This window comes from Heptranchias perlo, chromosome 5, assembly GCF_035084215.1.
Source record: "Heptranchias perlo isolate sHepPer1 chromosome 5, sHepPer1.hap1, whole genome shotgun sequence".
In the NCBI taxonomy this organism is placed as follows: domain Eukaryota; kingdom Metazoa; phylum Chordata; class Chondrichthyes; order Hexanchiformes; family Hexanchidae; genus Heptranchias; species Heptranchias perlo.
In genome coordinates, this window is record NC_090329.1 from 64,937,629 (window position 1) to 64,964,745 (window position 27,117).

Below are 27,117 nucleotides of genomic sequence, written 5' to 3' on the forward strand. Positions count from 1 at the left end.
CCCTTCCTCTTACTACCCGTTTACTGTTTATATGCCTATAAAAGACTTTTGGATTCCCTTTTATGTTGGCCGCCAGTCCATCCTCATACTCTCCATGTATGTGCGTTAAAATTAAATTTCAAAGGAAAAATTGGTGAAATTTCATTCATTTTCGCCAGGCTATTGCATACGGCAAGGTATAACTTGGTAAGGTGCACTTCAACAAAAGACAGGACTAATAGTGTGTTTTTTTTTTGAAAAAAGAGCCAAGAATCAAGTCTGTTAGTGCTGCACGTTTAATAGAAACTAATGGCCAACAACAATTAAAATCGGAAGTAATGAGACTCCACACTTTTAAAAGTTAATTTTCAGTGCCGGAGGGGTTGTTTAGCAGTCATTAAGACTTACCACTTGGTTAAAAGTTAGTTTAGACCTAAAGAAAAACCCAGCGTACCTTTTTTATGGCGAGATTTGTTCGTTTCCAGCTGGGCAGTGCATCAAGTTTGCGCTGGTCCATTCATTCAGCCTGCGAGCTGTCCTTCCTGCGCAACTTTCAAACAAGCAGAGCAAATAGTAGAGCAATTTCTGGAATTCAGCATTTGACTGCGCATGTGCAGTCGCCAGCACTTGCTCTTCCATTTGCCCTGAAATAATGGTGAGCCCTGTTAACCTCGCCGTTATTTCTTGAGCAATTTCCGGGCCAATATATATAGATTTTGTCCTCTGACTATACATTGCCACTAAATATTATGCCACATCTCCAGCACCCAGACATTTTTCTAGATTGCCTTTTCCTCTCTAGTGGCCTTTTCCTCTTTAGTGGCCATTTCAGATGATGATTTCAGAATTTATTAATTACAAGAAAATGTGCTCAGCATTTCATTCTGTCATCACATAGTGACTACTCCAGCAAACACAAACACCATCAGTTGCTGTGGGAGCTCCCCCCATCGTCTGTCATAACATCGACTGAAAATCCGCGGAAACACCACAGAAACAGCATAAACAGCATTTATGTCGTTTCTCTGGGATTCCAGCAGATCTTCTGCAGAAGTTACAGTGGACAATTGGGAGAATCCCAGTGGAAATTTAACCCCAGGAACTTTAGGCATGATTCTGAGATCTGCCCCTCACAAGGGTTGCATTTTGGGATGTAATGCATGTGGAATCCATGATTACCTGAGACGCACTTCATGTGAGCACTGCTTCCCAGTGGGAGGGCTGGATCACAGAATCTCCTCTAGTACTACACATTAACTAGCACAATGACCTTGAACGCCACACACTCTTAGAAACATGTGCTACACGTTATGCTCCACATTTAAAGAACTTTTAAAGGTGCTGTTATTTTGTTATATTCACGTCAATAGGAAGCAGTTTTGGTTGGATATCAATGCAAAAGTGGTACTATAATTCAAGAGAGGACCAAGCACAGTAAAGCTGTGAAACATAAGCCCACCTCCAGCAGGCCACCTACACCATTCGAGCTGAGACAGTTATAAATGCGTTTTGGATGTTGTGCAAAATGGGAGATAGTGGATCGGACGCCTGTTTTGCAATCCATCCGATTTCCTTTTCTATTCAATTTTTTAGTGTTCAATTAGATGGAGTGAAAAACGGGCTGTCGATTCACTATCTCCCATTTTCCACAACATCCAAGAAGAATTTATACCCTAAAATGTATTGGCCTGGCTCAGTGGTAGTAGCCCTGCCTCTGAATCAGCAGTGTGGTATTCAACCCTCCACTCTAGGACTTGAGCACACAATTCAGGCTGATACTTCAGTACAGTACCGAGGGAGTGCTGCACTGTTGGAGCTGCTGTCTTTCAGATGAGACATTAAACTGAGGCCCTATTTGCCCCCTCAGGTGGAAGTAAAAGATCCCATGGCACTATTTAAAGAAAAGCCTGCTGCTTCAGTGCAGTTTTGAGGAAGTGTTGTATTATCAGAGGTGCTGTGTTTCAGATGAAATGTTAAATTAAGGCCATGCCTGCCTGTTCAGGTGTAAGAAAGAAAGCAAGACTAGTATTTATATAGTGCCTTTCACGATTTTAGGACATCCCAAAGCACTTTACAGCCAATGAGGTACATTTGAAGTGTAGTTACTGTTGTAATGTAGGAAACAGATCAGTTTGTGCACAGCAAGGTCCACAAACAGCATTGTGAATGATGACCAGATAATCTGTTTTTTAGTGATGTTGGTTGAGGGATTAATATTGGCCAGGGAGAACTCCCCTGCTCTTCTTCGAAATAGTGCTATAGGGTCTTTTATGTCCAGCTGAGAGAGCAGACGGGGTCTCAGTTTAATGTCTCATCCCAAAGATGGCACATCTGACAGTGCTGCACTGCCTAGTACTGCACTGGGAATGTCAACCTAGATTATGTGCTCAAGGCTCTGGAGTGGGACTATGAACCCACAATCTTCTGACTTAGAGGCGACAGTGCTCTCACTGAGCCATGGCTGATAAGGCTGTGCAGTAGACCGTGTGTGCATAAAAGATCGCATGACACCAGTTGAAGAGTATCAGAGGTGTCCTGTCCAGTATTTACTTCTCAACCAACACCACCAAATAAACAGATTAACTGGTAATTTATCACATTGCTGTTAGTGGGATCTCACTATTGTCAAATCGGCTGCCAAAATTTGCCTACATAACAACAGTGACTACACTTCAAAAAAAACATTCATTGGCTGTAAAGTGATTTGAGATGTCCCGAGTATATGAAAGATGCTATTATAAATGCAAGTTCTTTCTTTATGTAATGTTAATCTTCAGCTCTTACTTCTCATGTAAAGTTAAACTGTAACACAGAAACTTATGGCCTTGACGTCAATGATAGATAACACATGCTCCAGGCACCCAGAGTGGCATTTGCAGCATGTGGAGCACTTTCCCTTCAGGACAGCCTGTGGCTTTCTACAGTTCCAGGAGCTGGTATAGACTGTTTCACTTTACGCATCCTCACATTTCTACTGCTTTAATGCCAGTTCTCGAACCGGCATAAAAATGGGTTTGCTATTGAAAGTCAAACTTTAGGGATTCAAGGAGAAGCAATGACTTCACTAATGGTAACACACAAAATTACTACACTGATTCCCCAGGGCAGAGGACAGTTTCTCCTAATGAATTTATGGTTTTAATGCACATAGTCCATGGAGAAAATCTTCCTCTTTAGTGCAGTTTACTGGCAGTCATTACAAATTGTGTTGAGACTGCACAAATGCATTTTATGGAAGAGTGTTGTAGCTGGCAACAAGAGAAGGTTTTCATACATTAATTGGCACTGGATTTGAACCCAGACCCTAGAGAAGAAAAAAGATGTTAACCAATATGCCACACAGTTTCGAAGAGAGAGAACAAAACCAGTAATACCATGATTTTTTATGAAGCAATATTGCTAAGAGGCGTTTAGCTAAAAGGATGTTCAATTACCAACCCCCCCCCACCCCTCTGGATGGGTGAAAGAAAGAAAATGATTGAAAATTAAATATTTTTCAGTAAGTACACAAAGTGTATATTAAGCTTCATGATTCTAAAAAGAAATTGATTCAGCCACATAATTTTTAATGCAGCAGTCCTTCAACAAAGCTGTGTTTAACATATTGACATTGTAGGGTTACCAAAGTGATAGGAGCTGCAGCAACTTTGCTGGGAATCAACTGAAATAAACGGACCTCTGAAATTATGTTTTAGAAAGCATCCATTTTAAAAAATTCAAACAAATGAAATGTGACAACAGCCACGAACGATATCAATTTTCTTGCAGGCATTCATGTAAATAAAACTTTAATGACTGCAAATACCAACATGAAAAATAAATCTGAGTACTGATGGAGCATATCCACAAACTAAAAACACAAGAATGACATTAGTGATCTTATTAAACAGTCACATGATGTTTGTATCAGAGACTGCACTATAGTGATCTAATGGAATGTACAACAGTGGGTATAATCTTTTAATTATTGTCATTCAATGCCATGTTGCTCGTAGTTAGTGAGCATGTCTATTAGAAATGGCAATGCTTAGAATTCTTTTAGTATTGGAATTTGCAATTGTTAATGTTTGTTTCAGTCAACATACCAAAATAAATCATTTATTGTTTATGGATGTCAGATCTATCAATCATTTCATTTGTCTTTATTTTTAAAATCACGTGTTTTTTAAAAATGGAAAAATTCTGCAGATCCATTGTTTGTTTTGAATAAGGGCTAATAGATATTGGACAGCTGCAGCGGATCACTAATTATTCTATGGTCAGATGTCATCTCTGACATCAGTCTATTACTTTTCTCACGTTCACATTTTCACAATGCATTTTAGAAAGTGCATTTTAACATAATCCATTGCATGTGAAGCACTGGGCGATGTGATAAGCTATATAAATACAAGAATTTATTTTTAGATGGGACATCTGCGGTTTCTTATTCCATGGTCAATATTTGCTAATGCATTACATGAAACTACCTGAGCTCACTATGTAGGAATTATGCTGACCCAATGAAATCATTGGAATTCAGTGCTGCATTAAAACTGATGACTTACAGAAATGTACATTTCTCCACAGGTGCTCAGAGACGTCATTTTTCTCACCACCTTTCATGTAGCAGTGAGAAATGCCAAATCCATCAGTCACGTGGAAGGCTGTACATACCACACGGTTATGGAAAGGAGTTCAATTACAGGTCTCAAGTAAGATACGTGGAACCACTCTATTCTAAGTAAGTCACTGAATATTGACCTAATGAAAAAATAACTTAGGTTTAAATGTAAAAAAAAAGCAGTTGATCTTCCAAAGCATTGTTCACGGCTAAAAGAAATAGATTTGAGTAGGCCTCTGACTGGGCTTGCTCACGAATGGAACTCTAGATTAGTCCAGGTAACTTAATTAAATTTCAATTCGAATTTGAATTTTTACATAAACCAAATTACTTAATTAAACTTTTAATTAAAATTTTTGAATTGTTAAGCCTTGACATGTTTTACTACATTAAAGGCACTATATAAATGCAAGTTGTTGTTATATGGTATTCATATGCAATTCATTTTCTATTTTAATTGAAACATTAACCTGTTTTATATTTATAAAGCATAAGTTCAAGATTTTATTGAGATATTTTGTTACACAGTAAAGTCAACACCATGACAGGCAGAGATTTTTTTAAAATGCTAGTATGTTATCTGTTTGTTATCTAGCAAATTTTGACCTTTTAAGTTTAAACCATTGAAGAGCAGGGGAGGAGTCCTGGGTAAAATTTATCCCTCAGCCAACACTATTAAAACAATTGATCTAATTAATTATCTCACTGATGTTTGTGGGACCTTGTATGCAGATTGGCTGCAGTGATGACCTTCCAAATAATTCTGTCTCATAGGATTTGTCTTCCTCTGCTTTTTCGATGATGCATGTCATCAATAATCAATGCAAGGTTTCACTAAATGAGATATTTCTGAACTGACACTGCAGCAAAAAGTGTGGAAAGAAAAAAAATAACTCTTCTTTAGCTGTGACTAAATATTGCACATGAAGTTTGAGATTTTCAGAAGATTCAGAAATGGAGTGTAAATTAGGTATCATCCCTAAATCTTCTCTCCCCGTCCATCAGCCAAAACAAAGACTTTTACAGATACATATTTTAAGATGAAACAAACATATGTGGCTGCATAACTCCAGTTATGTCATATTGCTTATTACTGTATCAACCAGAAGTCCTTTTCATGAAAAAACAGTTTGTTTCAATGAAAGCAATTTTTCTAGAAACAACAAAGGATTTAAATTGCAGTACAGATGTGAAATGAAGAAAATCTGTGCACATTGTTTTCTGATAATGACAATACATTAATGGTAGCAGCTAAAAAATGATCTTGTAACTTTCTGATATGTTTTGCACACCATTTCTTTTCTGTGCCTGTTTGCAGTTGTGGCCTTGACTGGAAATCAAGACTGCGCTGGATCTCTGAGCCTCACTACTCAGACGCTCCGCATCCTGATATTAAAGCCATTAAATTTCCTGAAGAAGTCCGACTGATGAGATCTTTTCCTTGTAAGTTACAACTTAATAGGATTGCTTTGATCATTAATTCCATGAGATGCTTGTTGTTCAGTATTTATGGGTATATTACATTGGCTTCTTGGGGAGGAGTGGTGATTTATTTAATTTTCTTTTTTGTCCTCCTATAAAGTCCTGGTACCACTTACCAGCCCGGATGATGCTGAGGGAATGGGTTAGAAAAGTAACCTCGGTCTTTTTAGCCAACCGCTTGAGGGTGCCCTAGAGCTGCTGAAGTAATTGACATGGGTCAAAACCTGTGGAAAAATAGCACACACAGAAATGTAGTATAAGCGCATTATGGCCTAGAAATTCAATTGCCCCTGACAACGGGCGTGCAGGGGTGGGGTTTGCGATTCACACGCCTGTTTGTCTGGTCCCAGCAAGCATGCAAAATTGGTGCTGGGAACGAAAGAGTTGCGTGAGCATGCCAATGATCTGCTCCATCATGTTTCTGGTGGCGGCATGGCTCTCATTGTAGGCCTGCTTTACAGCTGTGCCCGGGTTCCTGACAGGAGTCACGAGCCATGTCTGGAGGGGATAACCCTTGTCGCTCAGTAGCCAACTTGTAACCTGATTGACTGGGTGGAATAAAGGCGGCACAGAGGATTGATTCAGGCTGAATGAATCATGACTGCTGTCAGGAAACTGGGCACAGACTTGTATGATGCATTGTCTGTGGTCGCAAACCAGCTGGACGTTGAGAGGGTGGAATCCCTTTTAACAACAACAACAACTCACATTTATACAGCACCTTTAACATAATAAAAATGTCCCAAGGGGCTTCAAAGGAACGTTATCAGATAAAATTTGACCTAGCCACATAAGGAGATATTAGGACAGGTGACCAAAAGCTTGGTCAAAAAGGTAGGTTTTAAGGAGAGACTTAAAGGAGGACAGAGAGGTAGAGAGGTTTAGGGAGGGAATTTCAGAGCTTAGGGCCTAGACAGCTGAAGGCACTGCCGCCAATGGTGGAGCAATTAAAATTAGGGATGTGCAAGAGGCCAGAATTGGAGGTGCGCAGAGATCTCAGAGGATTGTAGGGCTGGAGGAGGTTACAGAGATAGGGAGGAGAAAGGCCACGGAGGAAATGAAAACAAGGATGAAAATTTTTAAATTGAGGCATTGCCGGACCGTCTGCCAATGTAGGTCAACGAGCACAGGGTTGATGGGTGAACGGGACTTGGTGCAAGTTAGGGAACGGGCATCACAATTTTGGATGAGCTCAAGTTTATAGAGGGTGGAAGATGGGAGGCTAGCCAGGATAGCATTGGAATAGTCAAGTCTGGAGGTAACAAAGGCATGGATGAGGGTTTCAGCAGCAGATGAGCTGAGGCGGGGCGGAGATGTGTGATATTATGGAGGTGGAAGTAGGCGGCCTTGGTAATGGAGAGGATATGGGGTCAGATGCTCAGCTCAGGGTCAAATAGGACACCGAGGTTGCGAACAGTCTGGTTCAGACAGTGGCCAGGTAGAGGGATGGAGTCGGTGGCTAGGGAACGGAGTTTGTGGCGGGGATTGAAGACAATAGCGTCGGTCTTCCTGATATTTAATTGGAGTAAATTTCTGCTTATCCAATACTGGATGTTGGACAAGCAGCATGACAAATCAGAGGCAGTGGAGGGGTCAAGAGAGGTGGTGGTGAGGTAGAGCTGGGTGTCATCAGTATATATGTGGAATCTGACATGTTTTCGGATGTTGCCAAGGGGCAGCATGCAGCTGAGAAATAGGAGAGGGGCCACGGATAGATCTTGGGGGACTCCTGAGGTAACGATGTGGGAGCGGGAAGAAAAACCATTGCAGGAGATTCTCTGGCTACAACTGGATGGATAGGAATGGAAGCAGGCGAGGGCAGTCCCACCCAACTGGACACCCAAGGAGAGGCGTTGGAGGAGGATGGTGTGGTCAACCATGTCAAAGGCTGTAGACAGATCGAGAAGCATGAGGAGTGAAAATTAATCATGGTCACAGTCACATAGGATGTCATTTGTGACTTTGATAAGGGCCGATTCAGTTCTGCGATAGGGGCAGAAATCTGATTGGAGGGGTTCAAACAGGAGTTGTGGAAAAGATGGGTACGGATTTGGGGGGGCGACAACACGTTCAAGGACATTGGAGAGGAAAGGGAGGTTGGAGATGGGGCATTAGTTTGCAAGGACAGAGTGGTCAAGGGTGGTTTTTTTGAGGAAGGGGATTTTGACAGCAGATTTGAAGGGGAGGGGGACAATTCCATAAGGAAGTTAACAATATCAGCTAAAATGGGGGCCAAGAAGGGAAGTTGGGTGGTCAGCACTTTGGTGGGAATAGGATCGAGGGAGCAGGAGGTGGATCTCATGGATACAATGAGCTCAAAGAGGACATGAGGGAAGATAGGAGAGAAAGTAGAGAAAGATGTGAGTTCAGGGCTAGGGCAGGGTAAAAATGTCTTAAGGAGCTTCACACAAAATTAACACTCTGCTAATGAAGGAGACATTAAGAGGTGTGTTGTAAGGAGTGTCTTAAAGGAAGAGTGGAAGGTGGAGCGGGGGAGGGAATTGAACGTAGTATGAGATTTCCATCTGAGGAGATCAGATCTGTTGTGGTACAGCTGTATTCTCAGAATGATAGGGTTGTGGCAAAAAGTTGTATGTATTAAATTATTTTTGCCAATAGCCAGAACTTGATTGGTTAAGTGACAATGACATATAGCCAAGCGCTAACAATACAGAGGATACCTAATTTGTTTGATTCTGTATCAGCGTTTCATTGGATAATGCTAAAATAGATAATTTTACATTGACATTTAATGTGGAGCAGATTTGCTGATTCTTTAGTGTTTTTTTTAATTGAGAAACCAAGGTGATAGGCCAATCCTCATAGTGGAAGATGCACTAAGATTGAAAAGACTAAAAGGGGAAATGAATTAAATCAAGAAGTAGTGATTAGAAGATGCCACGGTTGAGTTTAAAATGCATTTAGATTGTTGGAAGACAGTAAGACTAAAGGAGACCAGGACTTCCATAGTGTTGAGGTTCTGGGAAAAAGTGAGTTAGAGTAAGAGATGTTAATTGTGATTGTGATTGTGGTTGTTTTGTAATTATGTGGTCTGATTTTGCAACTTTGCCAATAGTAAATGTCATCAAGTCCAAATTGAGTCCTTTTTTTATTAACATAGTGACACTTCGGTTAGCTCCACTTTTTCCCTTCAAGTATTTATCCAATTCCCTGTTAAAAGTTACAATTGAATCTGTTTTCACCACCCTTTCAGGCAGTGCATTCCAGATCATAACAACTCGCTGCATTAAAAAATGTTTCCTCTTTGCCTCTGGTTCTTTTGCTAATCACCTTAAATCTGTGACCTTTGGTTCCCAACCCTTCTGCCACTGGAAATAGTTTTTCCTTACTCACTCTATCAAAACTGTTCATGATTTTGAACACCTCTATCAAATCTCCTCTTAGCCTTCTCTGCTCTAAGGAGAACAACTCCAGCTTCTCCAGTCTCTCCACATAACTGAAGCCTCTCATCCCTGGTATCATTCTAGTAAATCTCTTCTCCACCCTCTCTAAGGCCTTGACATCCTTCCTAAAGTGTGGTGCCCAGAATTGAACACAGTTCTCTAGCTGAGGCCTAAACAGTGTTTTATAAAGGTTTAGCATAACTTCCTTGCTTTTGTCCTCTATGCATCTATTAATAAAGCCAAGGATCCCAAATGCTTTGTTAACAGCCTTCTCAATTTGTTCTGCCACCTTCAAAGATTTGTGTACATACACCCCAAGGTCTCTCTGCTAGTGCACTCCCTTTAAATTTGTAGCATTTAGTTTATATTGCCTCTCCTCATTCTTCCTAACAAAATGTATCACTTCACACTTCTCTGCATTAAATTTCATCTGCCATGTGTCTGCCCATTTCACCAATCTGACTATATCCTCCTGAAGTCTGTTACTATCCTCCACATTGTTTACCTCATTTCTGAGTTTCATGTCATCTGCATATTTTGACATTATATCCTGTATACCCAAGTCCAGGTCATTAATAAATATCAAAAAGAGCAGTGGTCCCGTAGCCAATTTCGTATCCACGCTATCAAATGCCTTTTGAAAGTCCATATATGCAACATCAATCGCACTACCCTCATCAACCCTCTCTGTAACTTCATCAAAGAACTCAATCAAGTTAGTCAAACTTGATTTTCCTTTAACAAATCCATACTGACTTTCATTTATTAGCCCATACTTTTCCAAGTGCCAATTAATTTTGTCCCGGATTATTGGCTCTATAAGTTTCCCCACTGCTGATGTACTGTAGCTCCACTTCTGTACGTCAATTGCATTGCCAATTCTGTGGAATAAATGGGGGTGTGTTACAAGGTCATGGCTGGTTCTCATTACACTCAAATCAACTGAAAAACAAACCAGGTTGGGTGCATTTTTTGTACTTATCGTAGCCGAAGAGAATCAGTTGACCCTGCTGTGTGATGTCATGGTTCATTGTGATGTGATGGCTGGCTGATTTTTTCCAAGGTTGGTATTTCCCCACTCAGTGTGCTGACAATTTGAAAAGCAATGGAGTGATAAGCAACCAACTACTGTAAGTTTTAAAAAAAAGTATATGTAACAGTAACATTTTACCTTAGAATCCTGCTTAGGGAGGAAATAGGCTAGAAATTCTGTTTTGGGCATGATTTAGTGTAATCTGGGATGGGGGGTGTGAAGGGTAGAAATTTGGGGTGGATCCAATTTCTGTGGGTTTCCACCTCTGGCATTGACGAGAAACAATTTAAACACAGTGTGAAAGGAGGTTTTTTTTAAATGGCCTGTGGGGTTTTCACCTTAAACAATTTCAAAATGCTTGTAGTTGCTGTAGAACATTCTGAACTGTTAAGGGGCTTCTGGCATCACGCTTATTTCTTCATAGGGGTCCTTCTAGGAATCTCACTCTGGCAAGAGGAGGAGGAACAGCAGCAGAAAGAAGGAGCAAATAGAGCTGCAGCTGCAGGAAGAGCAAATAGAAGGAGATGTGGTCACAGGTATCCTTACCCTTTCAATAGAGTTTATAGGCCCAGGAAAACATCTGCAGTTCTCTGAGGAGCAGTGCTTAAGGAGGCTTCGCTTCTCTAGGGAGGCTGTGACAGAGTTGTGTCACCTCGGCTTAGCAGAGCATTGCCTGTTGCAGTCATGGGGCATGATTTTAACATTGAAAAACGGGCGGGTTGGGGGCGGGGGGGCATTCAAAATCGCAACCATTTCGAACCCACCTCCAACCCGCCCATTTCCGTTTTTTAATGGTGTGAGACGAGGGGCGGGCGACCAACCCGCTCCCAGGAGGCGGGTTGGTGACTAAAACCTTTCAAGGAGTCTGCGGGCCTCCATTTTTGCAGAATTTGCAATTTCAACCCCTTGGGTCGGGGATTCCCGGGCTTTCTCCTTTATGCCACGTGAAAGGAGGCGAGAAGTCCAGAAATTGCAGGTAAGTGCCTTTCTGGCACAGCTTGTGGGCCTGGAGGAACAGGAGTGCTTTCCCCAGGCCCAACAAGCACACCTGCAACATCCCCCCAATGATCATGGATCCCCCGACCCCCCGCCATGATTGCGGACCTCCACAATGACCCCCGATCCCGACATCCCCCCTGTGACTGACCTCTGATCCCTCCCCCTATGACTGACTCCCCCCATGACTCCCATGCCCACTGGTGTCCCATGCCCATCAGTGCCCTGTGCCCACCCATGCCCCCGTGCCCACCCATGCCCCCTTGTCCCCCATTCATACAATCAAAGACTTACCTGAAGACTTACCTTTTCACGTCCTCTCCCTGGCTGCTTTCCTGTCCGACTGAGGCCAGCCTCTCAATCAGGCCGTCCAGTCGGACAGCAAACTGACAAAAAAAAATAAAAGTCGTTCTTACGTCAAAATTGTAAGGACGTCCGGGAAACCTGTACTTCCAGGTTTCCTGTCCGCAATTTGACATCCCCGCCCCCTTTCCGGCTCGGGGTCAAAATCATGCCCATGGTCTCTGTAGCCCTCAACTTCTTATCCGGTGGCTCCTTCCAGGATGCCACAGGTCATATCAGTGACATCAATCAACTTGTCCAAGGCAGAGGAGATGATTAAGTCCTGAGCCTGAATCTCTCTAGTAATCCCTGAGAGATGCTATTGCTGGTGCCATGGATTCCTACAGGGGAGGAGGGAAGGTTCAGCTGCAGTGTCCATAGGAGTTGACCACACGCTCCATAGTTGACTGATGTATGTTGATGCCATATGCCAAGTTGGTTGTGGACTCCTCCCTCTGATGTGATTTGGAAGCTCCCTGGCAAGCAGTCCAATGCATTCACCAATTGCTGATGCACATAAATTATGTTTCTTTTAAAGGATGGGCCCCTGAATTCTGCATCTCTGTCATCTTCAGCAGAGCTAGGATGTGAGCTGGTCCTCTGGTGAGCTCATTCCTAGGCCATCCTTTCCACTTGTATCTGCTCCTGCTCAATTTCAACAACAACTTGCATTTATATAGTGCCTTTAACATAGCAAAATGTCCCAAGGCTCTAATCACCCTGTAGAGACCTATTAACTCATTATTTATACCACGGTTGGGGGGGGGGGGGGCGATCTCTATGTTAGTGCTTGGAAGGGCAAGAGCGAGTAATGGTGCATCTTCTGGAGGGTTCTCCTCCTTAGTCTGTGGGACTACGTCCAAGTTGATAGACCTAGAAAAAGGAGAGAGGGAGAAGGGTTAGAATGTAATGTCAAGGGTAAACGGTAGCAGATGAGTGGCAGTGCAATGCACCACCAGGTTGTCATGATAATGTGTGACTGCGTGAGTGGGAGAGTTAAGTCAAAGAAGAAAAGGAAAGGAAGATGCCCAAACACCCTGCTCTGCCTGGCCTTCAGCATCACCATTTCCAATGCTGCATGCTCTTTGTCGATGGCCAACTCTTTCATTGGTGTCTGTGTTTGAAGAATGACAGGACCTCCTCCTGTGCTGGTTGTCTCCTTCCTGTTGTGTGCCAACTTCTCCTGCAGGAAGAGTGGAAGCCTTAGGCAAGGGCTTTCAACATGTATGAGGCAGCTTAACATAGTGTTCATGATAGCTGGAAGATGCAGCAAGTGTGGTCAAGAGAAAGAGATAGCTGTGAGGGCAGTAGCAAGTTTTCAGGGTGTGAGTGCAAGCAGAAAAGAGGTGCAGTGAATAGGTTCCTGCTGACTTGAGGAGAGCCATGGGAAGCGGGGAAGGGAAGGATTGATAGTGCTGAGGTTAAAGTAGGGCTGTGCAGAGAGTATGGGAGATGTGAAGAGGAGTCTTACCTTGGCTATCCTGGTCAGATCATTACATATTTTTCTATACTGTAGCTAGGCCCTGAGGATAATGCTGGTGGTATAGATATTTTCTGCTATCTCCCTCCATGCCCTGTTTTGCCTTGGCACCCGTTCCCCATCCGTTGGGAAGAGGTCCTCCTTCGTATTGCCCACTTGTTTTATCAGCATCTCCACTTCTGGATTGAAGAACCTCAGGGCCATGTTGGAATTCATTCTGCCTGCTGCTGCTGCGCAACCTTGCTGGTTGGTCTCTGTCCACTATGTTAAAAAGCACCTCCCCCTTAAGATGCTGCTGCATGCCTTTAATAAGTAGTCACCCTGCCAGATTTCCTGCCCTCCAAGTTGGTGAGTGCTGGCAGCTCGTTGATATAATTCAACTTAGGCTGACCATGAAAATTTCAGAGGGCCTATCTCGACTCTTCCGGGCGGCTGCCATATATATCTGGTTCACTGACCGCCTGAATAGCACTCAAACTGAAAACTGGCCATTGTTTCTCAAAAAACATTGTGCTGTGCGATAAATCTGTTTTTCAGCGTGCCTGCCCCTTTAAGCTTCTGCAGGCCTTTAAATGCTGCAGCTCGTTGGTTCCCAGTCCCCAAAGGGCAATCTCTAATTCAGTGGCATTTTTGGCATTGGGAGTTTGCCGGGAATATTTTATTTGTGCTGATCCTGAAAACTATGGCAGGGTCAGCCCATTTCACATTGTGCAGATATGAATTGTCCTCCATCCTGCTCAGGATTGTTGTGCTGAAGCAGAAAATTTAGGCTGAGGATTGTATTGGGAGCTGTCGTCACATCACTTGCACATATTATTGTGATAAAATGATTTACAACTCTTCTGGTTTCTGTTGCCCATTTCTCCACAATTAACAATGTTGGTTAAACACTTTTTCATGAAGATGGTGTCCATTCAGTAATAGCAACAGCACAGGTTTTACCTTATGAGTTCAGCCAGATTAGCAAGCTATTTTTGACTTGGCAAACAAATAGTTAACAGTTAACCCACAAATCAGAAGATTTGGGAGAAAGTATTTAGATATCTTAGTAGCATATAGGGAGCAGCGATCATAATATCATAAGGTTTAGAATAGCTATGGAAAAGGACAGGGACCACTCTAAAGTAAAAATATTCAATTGGAGGAGGGCCAATTTCAATGGGATGAGAACAGATCTGGCCCATGTAAATTGGAATCAAAGATTGGCAGGCAAAATTGGAATTGAACAGTGGGCGGCCTTTAAGGAGGAGATGGTTCGGGTACAGTCTAGGCACATTCCCACGAAAGAGAAAGGTAGGGCAACTAAAGCCAGAACTCCCTGGATGACAGAAGAGATAGTGAGTAAGATGAAATGGAAAAAAGATGCGTATGACAGATGTCAGGTTGATAACACAAATGAGAGCCAGGGAGAATGTAGAAAGTTCAGAGGGGAAGTGAAAAAGGAAATAAGAGGGGCAAAGCGAGAGTATGGGGGAAAAATTGGATAGGGCCTGTTTTTGGGTGGGGATAGCGTGATCCGCTATTACCCCGCGCCCAATGGTCCCTGCACAGGCAGGACGAGATTTTCGTCAGGCCTGAGGACTTACCTGCAATCTGCGTTGGAAATCAGCGTTGAACAAGGATTCCATACAATTTGCACTTTCCACCAGCAGGGGGAGCTCCAATCTCTTAAATGCAGGCTGCCTGTTAGAAATCTCTGAAAGGTAGCTGGTGCCTGTTATTTGCTGAAAATAACAGTTTGCTGACTGCAAGGAGTCTGAACGGAGATCAGACATCGCACATGCATAACACTGATGCAGCTCCCGTCCCTATGTTTACAAACTGATGAGTAATGTTAAAACATTGATTAAAGGTTGGGCACTACTAAATCTCACATCCTCCAATCTGCACGCCAGACCTCACCAATCTGCCAATCTGAGTTGGTACCAGGCCTGCGAGAGTGTACCAGAGGCCTTGGTGCAAGAGGTGGACAGAAGGAGGGACATCTATATCTGCTGGGGGTGGGGGTGCAAGAGACCCTCCAGGCATACAACCAAAAGGCAGTGGGAGGCAGCGGGGACGAAGTCAATGTCAGGCGCACAGCATCATGAACATGGATGCAGTGCAGGAAGAAGTTCAATGCGTTGACATGAGTGGTCAAGGTGAGTGAGGTCAACTGACAAGTGGCGTCTCCTACCAACTGCACCACTAGCCACATCCACTGCTCCACGCACTACACCCCCATCACCCACATACCAACAAACTCTTTCCAGCAGTACTTAACCCTCTCACCTTTACACTTTACCACTGTTTCAAGCCGCCCACCCACAACTCACAGGCCACATACACTGGCAGCTATTCAACCACATCACCCAGACACACGTCCCGTTTTCTTGCAGGAGAAGCTGGCACATATCAGGAGGCAGCAAGTGCAGGTGGCATTTAGCACCTCGAGCCTGTTCCGCCATTCGATAAGATCATGGTGGACCTGTGACCTCACTCCATGTACTCACGTTAGCCTCATATCCCTTAATACCCTTGGTTCACAGAAATCTATCAATCTCAGATTTAGAATTCTCAACTGAGCATCAACTAACATTTGCTGAAGAGCATTCCACACTTTTCCCACCCTTTGGTGTAGAAGCTTTTCCTAACTTCACTCCTGCATGTCCTGGCTCTAAATGTTGGGTTATGTCCCTGCGTCCTCGTATTCAAGTCTAGGAGACCTCCAAAAACAGTTACAAATGTCTTGGCAGCCAGAAGCAATAATCCAGCCACTAACCTGTAAATCCTGCATGGTCCCTTTAAATAGGGCTGGTGGGGGGTCCTCCAGGCACTCAAGGACACGTTCAGATGGTCGGGGTTAAGACGGTGCGATGGGTTGAGGGTTAAGTACCAAAATGGTGTCTATCACTTTAAATCAGCATTGCACATTGATTGAAGCCATTTTCTCCCTACTTTACATGATCCCGGTGTTCGTTATCTGCGCCTGTGCAAACTCCTATACCAAGATGGCATCTGGCGCATGTCACACTGGAAACGTGCATGCGCATCCAAGACGCCATCTTGGATATTGGAGAAGCCGTGTAGCGCTGAAACAACGGGCGCTACACGACCCAATTTAGCGCCCTATGAGAATAGACTGATGGCCAACATAAAAGAGAATCCAAAAGTCTTCCACAGGCATGTAAACAGTAAACGGGTAGTAAGAGGAGGGGTGGGGCCGATTAGGGACCAAAAAGGAGATCTACTCATGGAGGCAGAGGAGATGGTCAAGGTACTAAATAAGTACTTTGCATCTGTCTTTAACAAGGAAGAAGATGCTGCCAGAGTCTCTGTAAAGGAAGATATCATTGAGATACTGGATGGGCTAAAAATTGATAAGGAAGAGGTACTTGAAAGGCTAGCTGTACTTAAAATAGATAAGTCACCTGGTCTGGATGGGATGCATCCTAGGTTGCTGAGGGAAGTAAGGGTTGAAATGGTGGAGGTACTGTCCATAATCTTCCAAACATCCTTAGATACAGAGGTGGTGCCAGAGGACTGGAGAATTGCAAATGTTATACCCTTGTTCAAAAAAGGGTGTAAGGATAAACCCAGCGATTATAGGCCAGTCAGTTTAACCTCAGTGGTGGGGAAACTTTTAGAATCGATAATCCGGGACAGAATTAACAGTCACTTGGATGAGTGTGGATTGATTAGGGAAAGCCAGCATGGATTTGTTAAAGGCAAATCGTGTTTAACTAACTGATAGAGTTTTTTGATGAGGTAACAGAGAGGGTAGATGAGGGCAATACAGTTGATGTGGTGTATATGGACTTTCAAAAGGTGTTTGATAAAGTGCTTCACGGTAGGCTTATCATCAAGATTGCGGCCCATGAAATAAAGGGGGCAGTAGCAACATGGATACAGAATTGCCTAAGGGACAGGAAACAGAGAATAGTGGTGAATGGTTGTTTTTTGGACTGGAGGGAGGTGTACAGTGGTGTTCCCCAGGGGTCAGTGCTGGGACCATTGCTTTTCTTGATATGTATTAATGATTTGGACCTGGGTGTACAGGGCACAATTTCGAAATTTTCAGATGACACAAAACTTGGAAGAGTAGTAAACAGTGAGGAGGATAGTGATAGACTTCAAGAGGACATAGACAGGCTGGTGGCATGGGCGGACACGTGGCAGATGAAATTTAACGCAGAAAAATGCGAGGTGATACATTTCGGTAGGAAGAATGAGGAGAGGCAATATAAACTAGAGGGCACAACTCTAAAAGTGGTACAGGAACAGAGGGATCTGTACACAAATCATTGAAGGTGGCAGGGCAGGTTGAGAAAGCAGTTAAAAAAGCATACGGGATCTTGGGCTTTATACATAGAGGCATAGAGTACATAAGTATGGAAGTCATGATGAATCTTTATAAAACACTGGTTCGGCTACAACTGGAGTATTGTGTCCAGTTCTGGGCACCGCACTTCAGGAAAGATGTGAAGGCCTTAGAGAGGGTGCAGAAAAGATTTACTAGAATGATTCAGGGATGAGGGACTTTAGTTACATGGATAGACTGGAGAAGCTGGGGTTGTTCTCGTTGGAACAGAGATGATTGCAAGGAGATTTGATGGAGGTATTCAAAATCATGAAGGGTCTAGACAGAGTAGATAGAGAGAAACTGTTCCCATTGGCGGAAGGGTCAAGAACCAGAGGACATAGATTTAAGGTGATTGGCAAAAGAATCAAAGGTGACATGAGGGAAAACTTTTTCACACATCGAGTGGTTAGGATCTGGAATGCACTGCCCGAGGGGGTGGTGGAGGCAGATTCAATCCTTCAAAAATCCAGATTCAGGCCTTCAAAAGGGAACTTCAAAAGGCCTTCAATAAGCACTTGAAAGGAAAAAAATTGCAGGGCTATAGGGAAAGGATAGGGGAGTGGAACTGGCTGGATTGCTCTTGCATACAGCAGGCGCGGACTTGATGGGCCGAATGGCTTCCTTTCGTGCTGTAATCTTTCTATGATTCTATGATTGGTTGATGAAAAGTACTAACTACCCATATATAGTAGAAAACAAGGGTTAGATTTGTCTGGATTTTTATTTCAGATTTGTCTGGAAGTCGATGTGTAGCTCATCAATACTGAACTATAATAATGGAGGGAGATGAATGACAATGACTGGGGTTAAATTGGAAACATAACAACAAACAAAAAAAATTCCAAACCAGGTACAGATATAAGCAATGTTTTGTCATGACTTGTGTTGAATCTGACAATCTCTGCTATCTTCAAGGCTAGGTAGCACGAAACCAATTTAATTCAGAACGCCTACGCAGATACCTGTACTACTAGATTAGATTACCCAAGAGTTCAAAATCCTTCCTGTACTTGCAAGGATGATCCAGTTATGCACAGATGCAACAGAATCTCAATAGAAGCTGCTGCAGAACTGCACAATTTTCTTAGCAATTCTTTTAGTGACAAATCAGGTTGACGGTGTTAAAAAATACATATCTTTGGTTGGAAGATTGTATGTTGCATTGCAGTTATGATGTGGCTAATGGCCTGACACTGTTATCTGACAGCTCCAATACGTTGCTGGCAAACCCCTGTTAATTCCCCTGACCTGCGTGTGATGGCAGTCAGTGCAGCAATAACAGAGCTCTGCGCATTGCGCTTCACAGCTAATTCTTAATGTCAATGTTGGTGGGACCATTCACTTTCATAGAATCATTGATCATAGAATCATAGCAACTCCAGACAGAAGAAGGCCATTCAGCCCACTGCACCTGTGCTGGTGCTAGGTCTTCAACTGGAGCTACACTCTAATCTTATTTCTCACTCCTCCCCTTTAAAATGAGCCAAATTTCAAAGTCACCGCGGTAATTAATAAATCTAACATGCAGTTGTCTCATTTAAAGAAAATCATTTTTACATCACATTTTATTTCTTATGGAAAGTATATACTGATGGGTTTATTTTCTAATATTCAGCTGCGCACTATGACTGGTGAAACTTGCAGTCATAATATGACAATCAAAAATCAACCTTTCAGTGTGGATGCCATCACTCATTAGCTACTAGCATCCTCTGCCGTGGTGTTCCAAAGAATGGTTTGAAGAAAATATCATCCATTAAAGTTTCTCAATTATTTCACTCTTATTTTTAGAACCATTCGTTTTTCTGAAAAACTACTGCTATGGAAGGAAAGTACATGAGATCTGTCATTAAGGCTGTAAAGCACCTGCATAGCAGCTAAGAACTGAAAACGTTTGCTCTTAAACTCACTTTTTTGTATCATGTTACATTTTTCACCTGGTTAATTTTGACAGTAGCTGCTTGTGAAAACAACACAGATGAGCATTAAATCTGTGAAAGAAAATGCCATTGATCTGTTTATGCCCAATCATTCTTTATCATAATTCAACTGGATAATTCAAAGTTATCACAACTAATCATAACTTTTCCTCCACCCAACCATGAAATTAGGATAAATTAATAATGTTTGCTGGTGCTGGGAGGGTGGGGCGTGTAAATATATAATTGGGTTTATTTCTGCCAGTTTTCTCTCTGAATCTCCTGAAGGCAGTAACTCACATTAGGGACAATTTCACTGCCACTTCACTATGTGAACTTAAGCGGTGAATCTCAGTGAACCTCAGTGGACTGTTTGACTGTGGAGAAGCACCAAGACTAATCTTTCTCTCATCTTTAAGAGGAATCATTGGATAACAATCCAATGCTTCGAATTTAAAATCCTCATCATTGCGCTCAAATCCCTCCATGACCTCGCCCCTCCCTATCTCTATAACCTCCTCTAGCCCTACAACCCTCCAAGATCTCTGCATTCCTCCAATTCTGGCCTCGTGTGCACCCCCGATTTCCTTCCTCCACCGCCCCCCCCAAGGAGACTGTGGCTTCAGCTGTCTGGGCCCTAAGTTCTGGAATTCCCTCCCTATACCTCTCTGCTTCGCTACCTCTCTATCCTTTAAGACGCTCCTTAAAACCCACTTCTTTTGGTCACCTGTCCTAATATCTCTTTATGTGACTCGGTGTCAAATTTTGTCTGATAACGTGAAGCACCTAGCGACATTTTGCTATGTTAAAGCTGCTATATAAATGCAAGTTGTTGTTGTTGTAGTAGTAGTAATCAGCAGGAGCTCTGGAGGCATTTTGCTTCCCCAGCCTAAGAACACTGAGGTTGACTAAGGCATCAAAACAGCTGCCATCCCAGCTGAGATCAGCTAACTCAGCACAGACCAGAGATTGAACCTGGAAGCTACCTGCTTTTATGGTTCACTACCACACCCAACATATAAGGGTAAACTTTCAGAGGCTCTGATCCTGGCATGCAATCTCACTCAAAGAGAGTGCGGATCAAAGAATTGGGCACATTGACTTATGCACCTAATTTTCTAGTCCCTGCCTTTTTGAGTGACTATCTTTAATTTTTTCCCATTGGTAATCATTTGTTCTGTGGTGCCATGATATCTCTCCACTGTCTCACTGTCCTCGTCCACAACATAGGCATCCAGCAATTTTGGACTCGGGGGATTCCTAAACCTGTCTCCTCTTCTTCACAGATGGTTATGTACTCACCCTCCTCTCCTTCACTTTTCCTCTCTACATGTAGAGTAACCATCTTCTGGAATGTATATTCCAGAGACTCTTGGTATCCATGTTCCTGCACAGCCCTTAGCACCTTTCTATTTAGTGTTTACTCCCATCCTTTGTTATTACTCACAAAATGTATTACCTCACACTTCTCTACAATGAATTGCACCTGCCACCTGTCCGCTCATTCCACCAAACTGTCCATATCTTCCTGGTCCTTTATAATCCTTCTTGCTGTAAATCTCAATATTGTGCTCCCTATGCCCAATCCCAAATCATCCATACATACCGAGAACAAAAGTGGATCTAGCACTGACCCCTGGGAAACACCACTTCCAACCCTTCTTCAGTCTGAGCAACGCCTATTAACTCAAACTCTTTTTGTTTCCTGTCCATCAACCATTCTATCTTGGGCTGCTACATTTCCCCTTAAATCGTATGCTTAAATTTTTGTAACAAGCTTCCTTGTGAGATAGCCTTTTGAACAGCTTCCGAAAATCCGTGCACACCAGTTGTGAAGACGGTTCTGCCTAAAATGGTAGCCTGTCTTCTTCTTCTACAGATGCTGTTGTGTATTTCCAGCATTTTCTTTTTGTGTTGCTGTCTCTCTGCAATCTGATTATAGGTAGGAATAATTATTTGAAAGTAATTAGGTGACATCATCTGAGGCACTCAATTACTTTATTTTCTTATAATAACAAAAATCCAACACTTTTACACATGGAACTATTGTTTATCACAATAAAATGAATCCTAACTCTTTGCTGAGGTCTGTTTTCAGCATTACTGACAACAATGATCAGAATGCTCCATTCATTCAGTCTTTTACCAAGGGCAATTATATCAATGTGCAAGAAGTTCTCAATTAAATTGTCTTATCACCTCCCTTAAGTATCACGGAATGAAGAAGAGGTGACAGAATCAGACACTTTTGGTAGTAACTACAATCTCTTAGTCCCATTTCAAAAGGTATTTATGTCCTTCCACCAAAGGAAATCGGGTATTTTTGCCTTTAAAATGTATGTGAAGTACTGAATCGGCATGTGGTGCTGTAACTAAAAACAAATCCCTGTAATGTTTCTTGCAGTGGCAAACAGAGATTCAGTCAAAGACTGGGCCTTTAACTTTCCTTGGGCATATTACTTGGGAAAACGGTGCTACATTCATGGTGTATACCATACTAACAAGACCAGTATGTCTGAGATCTCTTTATCCTCGATGCTGGGGAGAAAAAGACAAGGTAAGTCTCAAAACAATGACACTTTCAGCTTCTCTGATAAGGCATTGGACATAGGACAGAGTTCTGTTTCCTTCTGTTGCTCCAAAGATATATTTGCATCACATTGTTGAATATTACTGAAGTAGTAATAAATCCTACAATTGTTATTTTGGGTTTTTACTTTCTTCCTCTTTTCAGTGAGGTGTTAAAATTCTTCAGGATGTTTCAATTCATCAGCCTTGATTTTCTGATCAGACATATGCATTAAAAGGCAGCATTTAAAAAACATCAATATGACCTTTAGTGTGCTGACCTTGCATGTATTTCTGGGGTCAAGCTCATTACCATGATGTGGATGAGCTCCCAGCATAGAAAATGCCTGTGATTGATTAATACACACCATCAATTGTGTATGGTACTTACACTGTGTTAAAGTACTCTCAGTGTTTGCCATGCTTATTACGCAGCAAGATGCACATTAAACCCCAAGCCTTCACCTGGCAGTGTTTCCTCACTTACATCCTTGCATTCAGCCCAAAATTATCCTTTCATCTGATGTAGCTGCCTGATGCATAAGTATATCATGACAGTCACTACTGCCTGAATGCTGACACTTGGTTATCCGTCATGTCATCATGACAATAGGATCATTGTACTTTAGTTGCAGGAGAACACAGCTCATAACAAAAGGGAAAGAACAAGAACAGGAACAGGACCCCCAAACATGCAACAATTGACCCCATGTGAGATGAAGTCATGTTACTCCTTGCTAGAGAGTTTCTAGAGGGTGTTGGAGATGGGGAGGTTGGAGCAGTGCTGCTAGTTGTGGTTTAGTGCAAACCTTCTCCTTACAATTCTTCTTATCCCTATCTCTCATCCTCTCTTTCCCTCATCTGCACCATAGCATATACTGAATCACTTTAGCATGTCACTTTTTCTACCGAAAGCTATATGTGAAGGCTGCTCCCTAATTCACTCTCTAAATCAGCCAAGGTAGTGCATGTACCCTGGCTGATGCTTGTTACCTCTTCCCCTTTTCTGTTTCTCTAAGTGTTCCACAGGAAGGAGGATCAGGGTCAGTGCATCTGGTCACACCAACACTTCACAGCACACACTGTCACTCTGTTCCTCCCAAGCACGAGGCCAGGTACATCCGCCTTGGTTAATTTAAAGAATGAGTTAGGTAGGCAGTGCACTGGTAAGACGCAGAGCATGAGTAAGCAAGAGCTGATAGTAATGGCAAGGAATAGCAAGAACTTGCTGCTCAGAGGACCAGCATGTGTCCTGCCTTGGAAGATGAGCCTGGGGATCTAGACCTCACAAAGTCTGTATTTAAAGAAGAATGCTCCCTGACCATCAAGCATTGGGGACCATGCCAAACAGCATGCTGCAGATGGTGGCATGGGTGGAGGGGTCCACTATCTGCATATATAAAGTTTGCCATTTTAAAGCACTGCAGTTCACTATGGAATGTGTGACAGTTACAGGGACATCTGCAGTAGAGCCTTCCATACCGGATGCCCTATGACTGTCTTTGTTCCTCTAATCGATGCTCAGATTGCTGCCATTGAGGCCTATGGTAGGGGTGGTGGAGGGGCAGAGTAGAGCATGCCATTTCTTCCAGCTTTGACATGCTTGAAGCTCATCTGGAGAAAACCATGAGGCAAGGTTGTACCGATCTCATTGTTTCCCATTAAACTTACTGTCATGCTGATTAATGGCCATTGTGAAGTGATATTTGACATCAAGGCATGGATAATTGTGCTCCCTCTCAGGATGACCACATATTTAAACCCTCCCACCAGCCTGCACATGTGGCAGAAAGCACACAGAACCATACAATCCCTGCAGTTGCAGAACTGATAGAGACTATAGTGGAGCCATCTCAGGCTCTAGGTGTTAAGAGGCTGAGGCCGACCTCAATCCCAAGAGGATCTTATGGTCTTATAGCCTGAAATTCTAGGGTTATGGGAGGGTGTAAATGGGACATGCCAGGAATTTTAGGGTGGAACCTGGTTCTGCCAGGATTCTGTCACATTAAGATGGTTAAATTCAGGGGGGTGGGGTGGGGGAAAGGGCGTATCTTCTGCACATGTCTATCATGTCAGGGGACATACCTGGGGGAAGGGGGGGGTGCTGGTGTTCTTCCAACACACTGAGAGCTGATGTGAGTCCTGATGAGGTCCTAAGAAAGGACTCAAAATTTCAGCAGGCAAAGGCACTTGATCCCATAGGGGATCTGTTACCTGGAAAAAAAGCCCTGATAGCTCCTTAAAGTGCTGAAGATTTAAAGGCTGACCATTTCATTGGGTTCTTCCCTGGCCTTGGAGCAACATGGCACCACTCCAAAATTGCTGCTGGTGGATCAAACCTTGATGCACACTTACAGGTGCAGACAGCACCTCTCCTCAACCATTTAAATGACACCATCTCTGGGATTTGGTATGGGATCTGCAGCCTACTCCTTGGCTTGATGGGGGTTCTACTCCACTGGACTTGCACTAACTTGATCTGGACAATGATAATTTCAAGCCCAATGTCACCATGCATCTCATGTACTCCTGCCACTGAGGTTGATGAAACACTAGTTTAGATGAAAGGCAATATATGTCACACACTATCACCAAGGAGAAGCACTGGAGAACCAATCAGTTAGCACTCATACATATCACACATCAGAATGTATGAAATCCTGCTTCACCTGAACTATACTTGGTCTTGACTCCCTGGGGTAGATCTTGACTTTGGGTGATAGTGTAAGATCGACTTCAACGGAAATAAAATCGTAGGAGATGTATAACAGGCTGTCGACTTGCTTTCACCCATTTACATTATCGGGCAAAGTCAAGATCTACCCCACTGTGTGCAATGCTAGGGAGATCGATCACCACTATTGAAATATATACAAAGTAGTTTTGATAACCCATAAAGAGAAAGCGGTGAAGAATATAAATTAAAGGGAAAAAAGTAGAGTACAAATGAATGCAGTCTGACATGAAACAGGTCACTGTCCAATTTTGCACCTGGGAAAATGCACGCTTCCTGGGGCAAGAGTCAGGAAAATCGGCCCTATCAGCTTTACTGAAAAGGTTACAATTTTGGCTTAATCACTGCCAAATTACCAGAAGCCAATCTTCGGTAAATGACTCAGAAAAAGCACTGCTGCAGATATATATTGTGTATAAGTATGTAACTTTGTATAAATCATCACTATCTTCATAGCAGTAATAATGTTTGGGCACTCTTGCCCTAAAGGGTAGAGTGGTCCTTGTTGGACAAATAGTGGTAAGGTGACAATCTAATTAAATTTACAATGTGCACATAGTAAAAGGATTTAACCTGAGGAGACTAATTTGTCTTTCCTTTGGCTGCACTGCACAGTCATTGATTTCAGGAATGGACTCCCTGAGACTTCTCCAGGTGACAAGCCCTACCGCACTCCAGAATACAGCCCTGACTTCCACAAACTGGGCTCAACCAGACCTCTACTTAACTTTGGGTTTGTTACTGTTTCTTTCAAACTTTTACCACATCAATTATCTGATGTAAATATTTGAGAAACTTTAGGGATAATTTTAGCCCCCCAGGACGGGTGGGCGAGGTAGAGGGGATTAAAAATAAACAAAAATGGCAATCCCAACCCCAATCCAACTCCGCTTCTGGTTTTAACGGATGCGTGTGGGGGGGTGGGCGACTAGCCAAATCTCCGGAGGCATCCTTCAAAAATCTTGATGAGGCTGCTTACCTCAAATCTAACCTCTGTTTCAAATTTAACTCCTGGGAGATAGGTTTTCCTGGCCTCGGGAAACCCGGCAGCTGAAGGGAGTCGAGAACAGCTGGATGGAACAGGTAAGTGCCTTTCCAGCACCGCTTGTGGGCCAGGAGGAGTAGGAGTGCTTCCTCCCGGCCCATCAAACTACCTTATAAACCACCCTGCGATCGGACTCCCTCCCGCTAGCGATCAGACCTCTGACGTCCAACCCCTCCTGACCTCCGATGTTCAACTCTCCCCTGATATCCGATGTCCAACTCCCCTGCTTGAAGTCCAATGTCCAACTCCCCCCACCAATGTCTGGTGTCCACCTCCCCATTCCCCTCGATGTCTGACTCACCTCCACTCCGCTCCCCGGGTGCCTTCCTGCCAGTCAGACAGCCTCTCAATCTGGCTGGTTGCAGCTGGGAAACCGATTCGAAAAATCTAAATCAGGAGGACCTCTGGGAAACCCGTATTTCAGGGTTTCCAGGCTACTATATCTCCGCACCCCCCCCCCCCCCCCAGCTCCCTTTCTGCCTCCCCGTTATTATTGGGGCCGTTATGTCTACCTCAATATCAGCTATTACTGTTATCCATCAAACATTACTATCTTATCAGCACAAATGCATATTGGGAAACTTAAAATAGACAGGGGAATCTGACAATCATGTTGATAGTCAATGGAATACTCCAGGCAGTGAGTTGAAACATTTTGGACCTGAAATTACACTGTTGGATACCAGTGTCCGGATGCTTACTTTGTTTGGAATTCCTCTTTCTGCTGTTTTATCAGTGGCTTTAACTCATTTATTTTTAACAGGTTAACAATTCTGCTAAAATTATGCAGAAGGGAATTTCAGACATTAAGCTTTAAATGCCAGCATCCCATGATGCAATTTCAGGGGTTTGAGTTTATGTACAGGACTAAATTAGAAGCCTCATTAATTTTAGTAAGCATCTCTGGTATAGGAAAATAACAACGCTATAAAACATTGGCAATGAAAAATTGACCAAAAGTTTTTTTGTTTTTGCTTTCTTTTAGCATTGCATAATATTCAATCTCAATAATTGAACTGAATTCATGGCTGTACAATATTAATCTGTAGGAGCTCAGCTTGGACCCAGCATTACTGTTTCATATTCTTGCAGCATCGCTGATGATAGAGCTGGACTTCATTCAAATCCTATGAAGATGTATTATTTGCCCTAGTTAGAGGTCTCCTACATGTGTTCCAACATTTTGTTTA

General features: G+C 43.0%; 1 protein-coding gene across 1 annotated transcript in view; it reads left to right on the forward strand.

Annotated features, from left to right (window-relative positions):
* Positions 1–27,117, forward strand: part of LOC137321394 (spermatogenesis-associated serine-rich protein 1) — a 71,478-nt gene that overhangs the window by 1,820 nt on the left and 42,541 nt on the right. The window contains exons 2-5 of the mRNA XM_067983785.1: positions 4,549–4,702; positions 5,901–6,025; positions 21,985–22,137; positions 25,498–25,615. Coding sequence (XP_067839886.1) covers positions 4,549–4,702; positions 5,901–6,025; positions 21,985–22,137; positions 25,498–25,615 — 550 coding nt within the window. The remainder of the gene's footprint in view (positions 1–4,548; positions 4,703–5,900; positions 6,026–21,984; positions 22,138–25,497; positions 25,616–27,117) is intronic.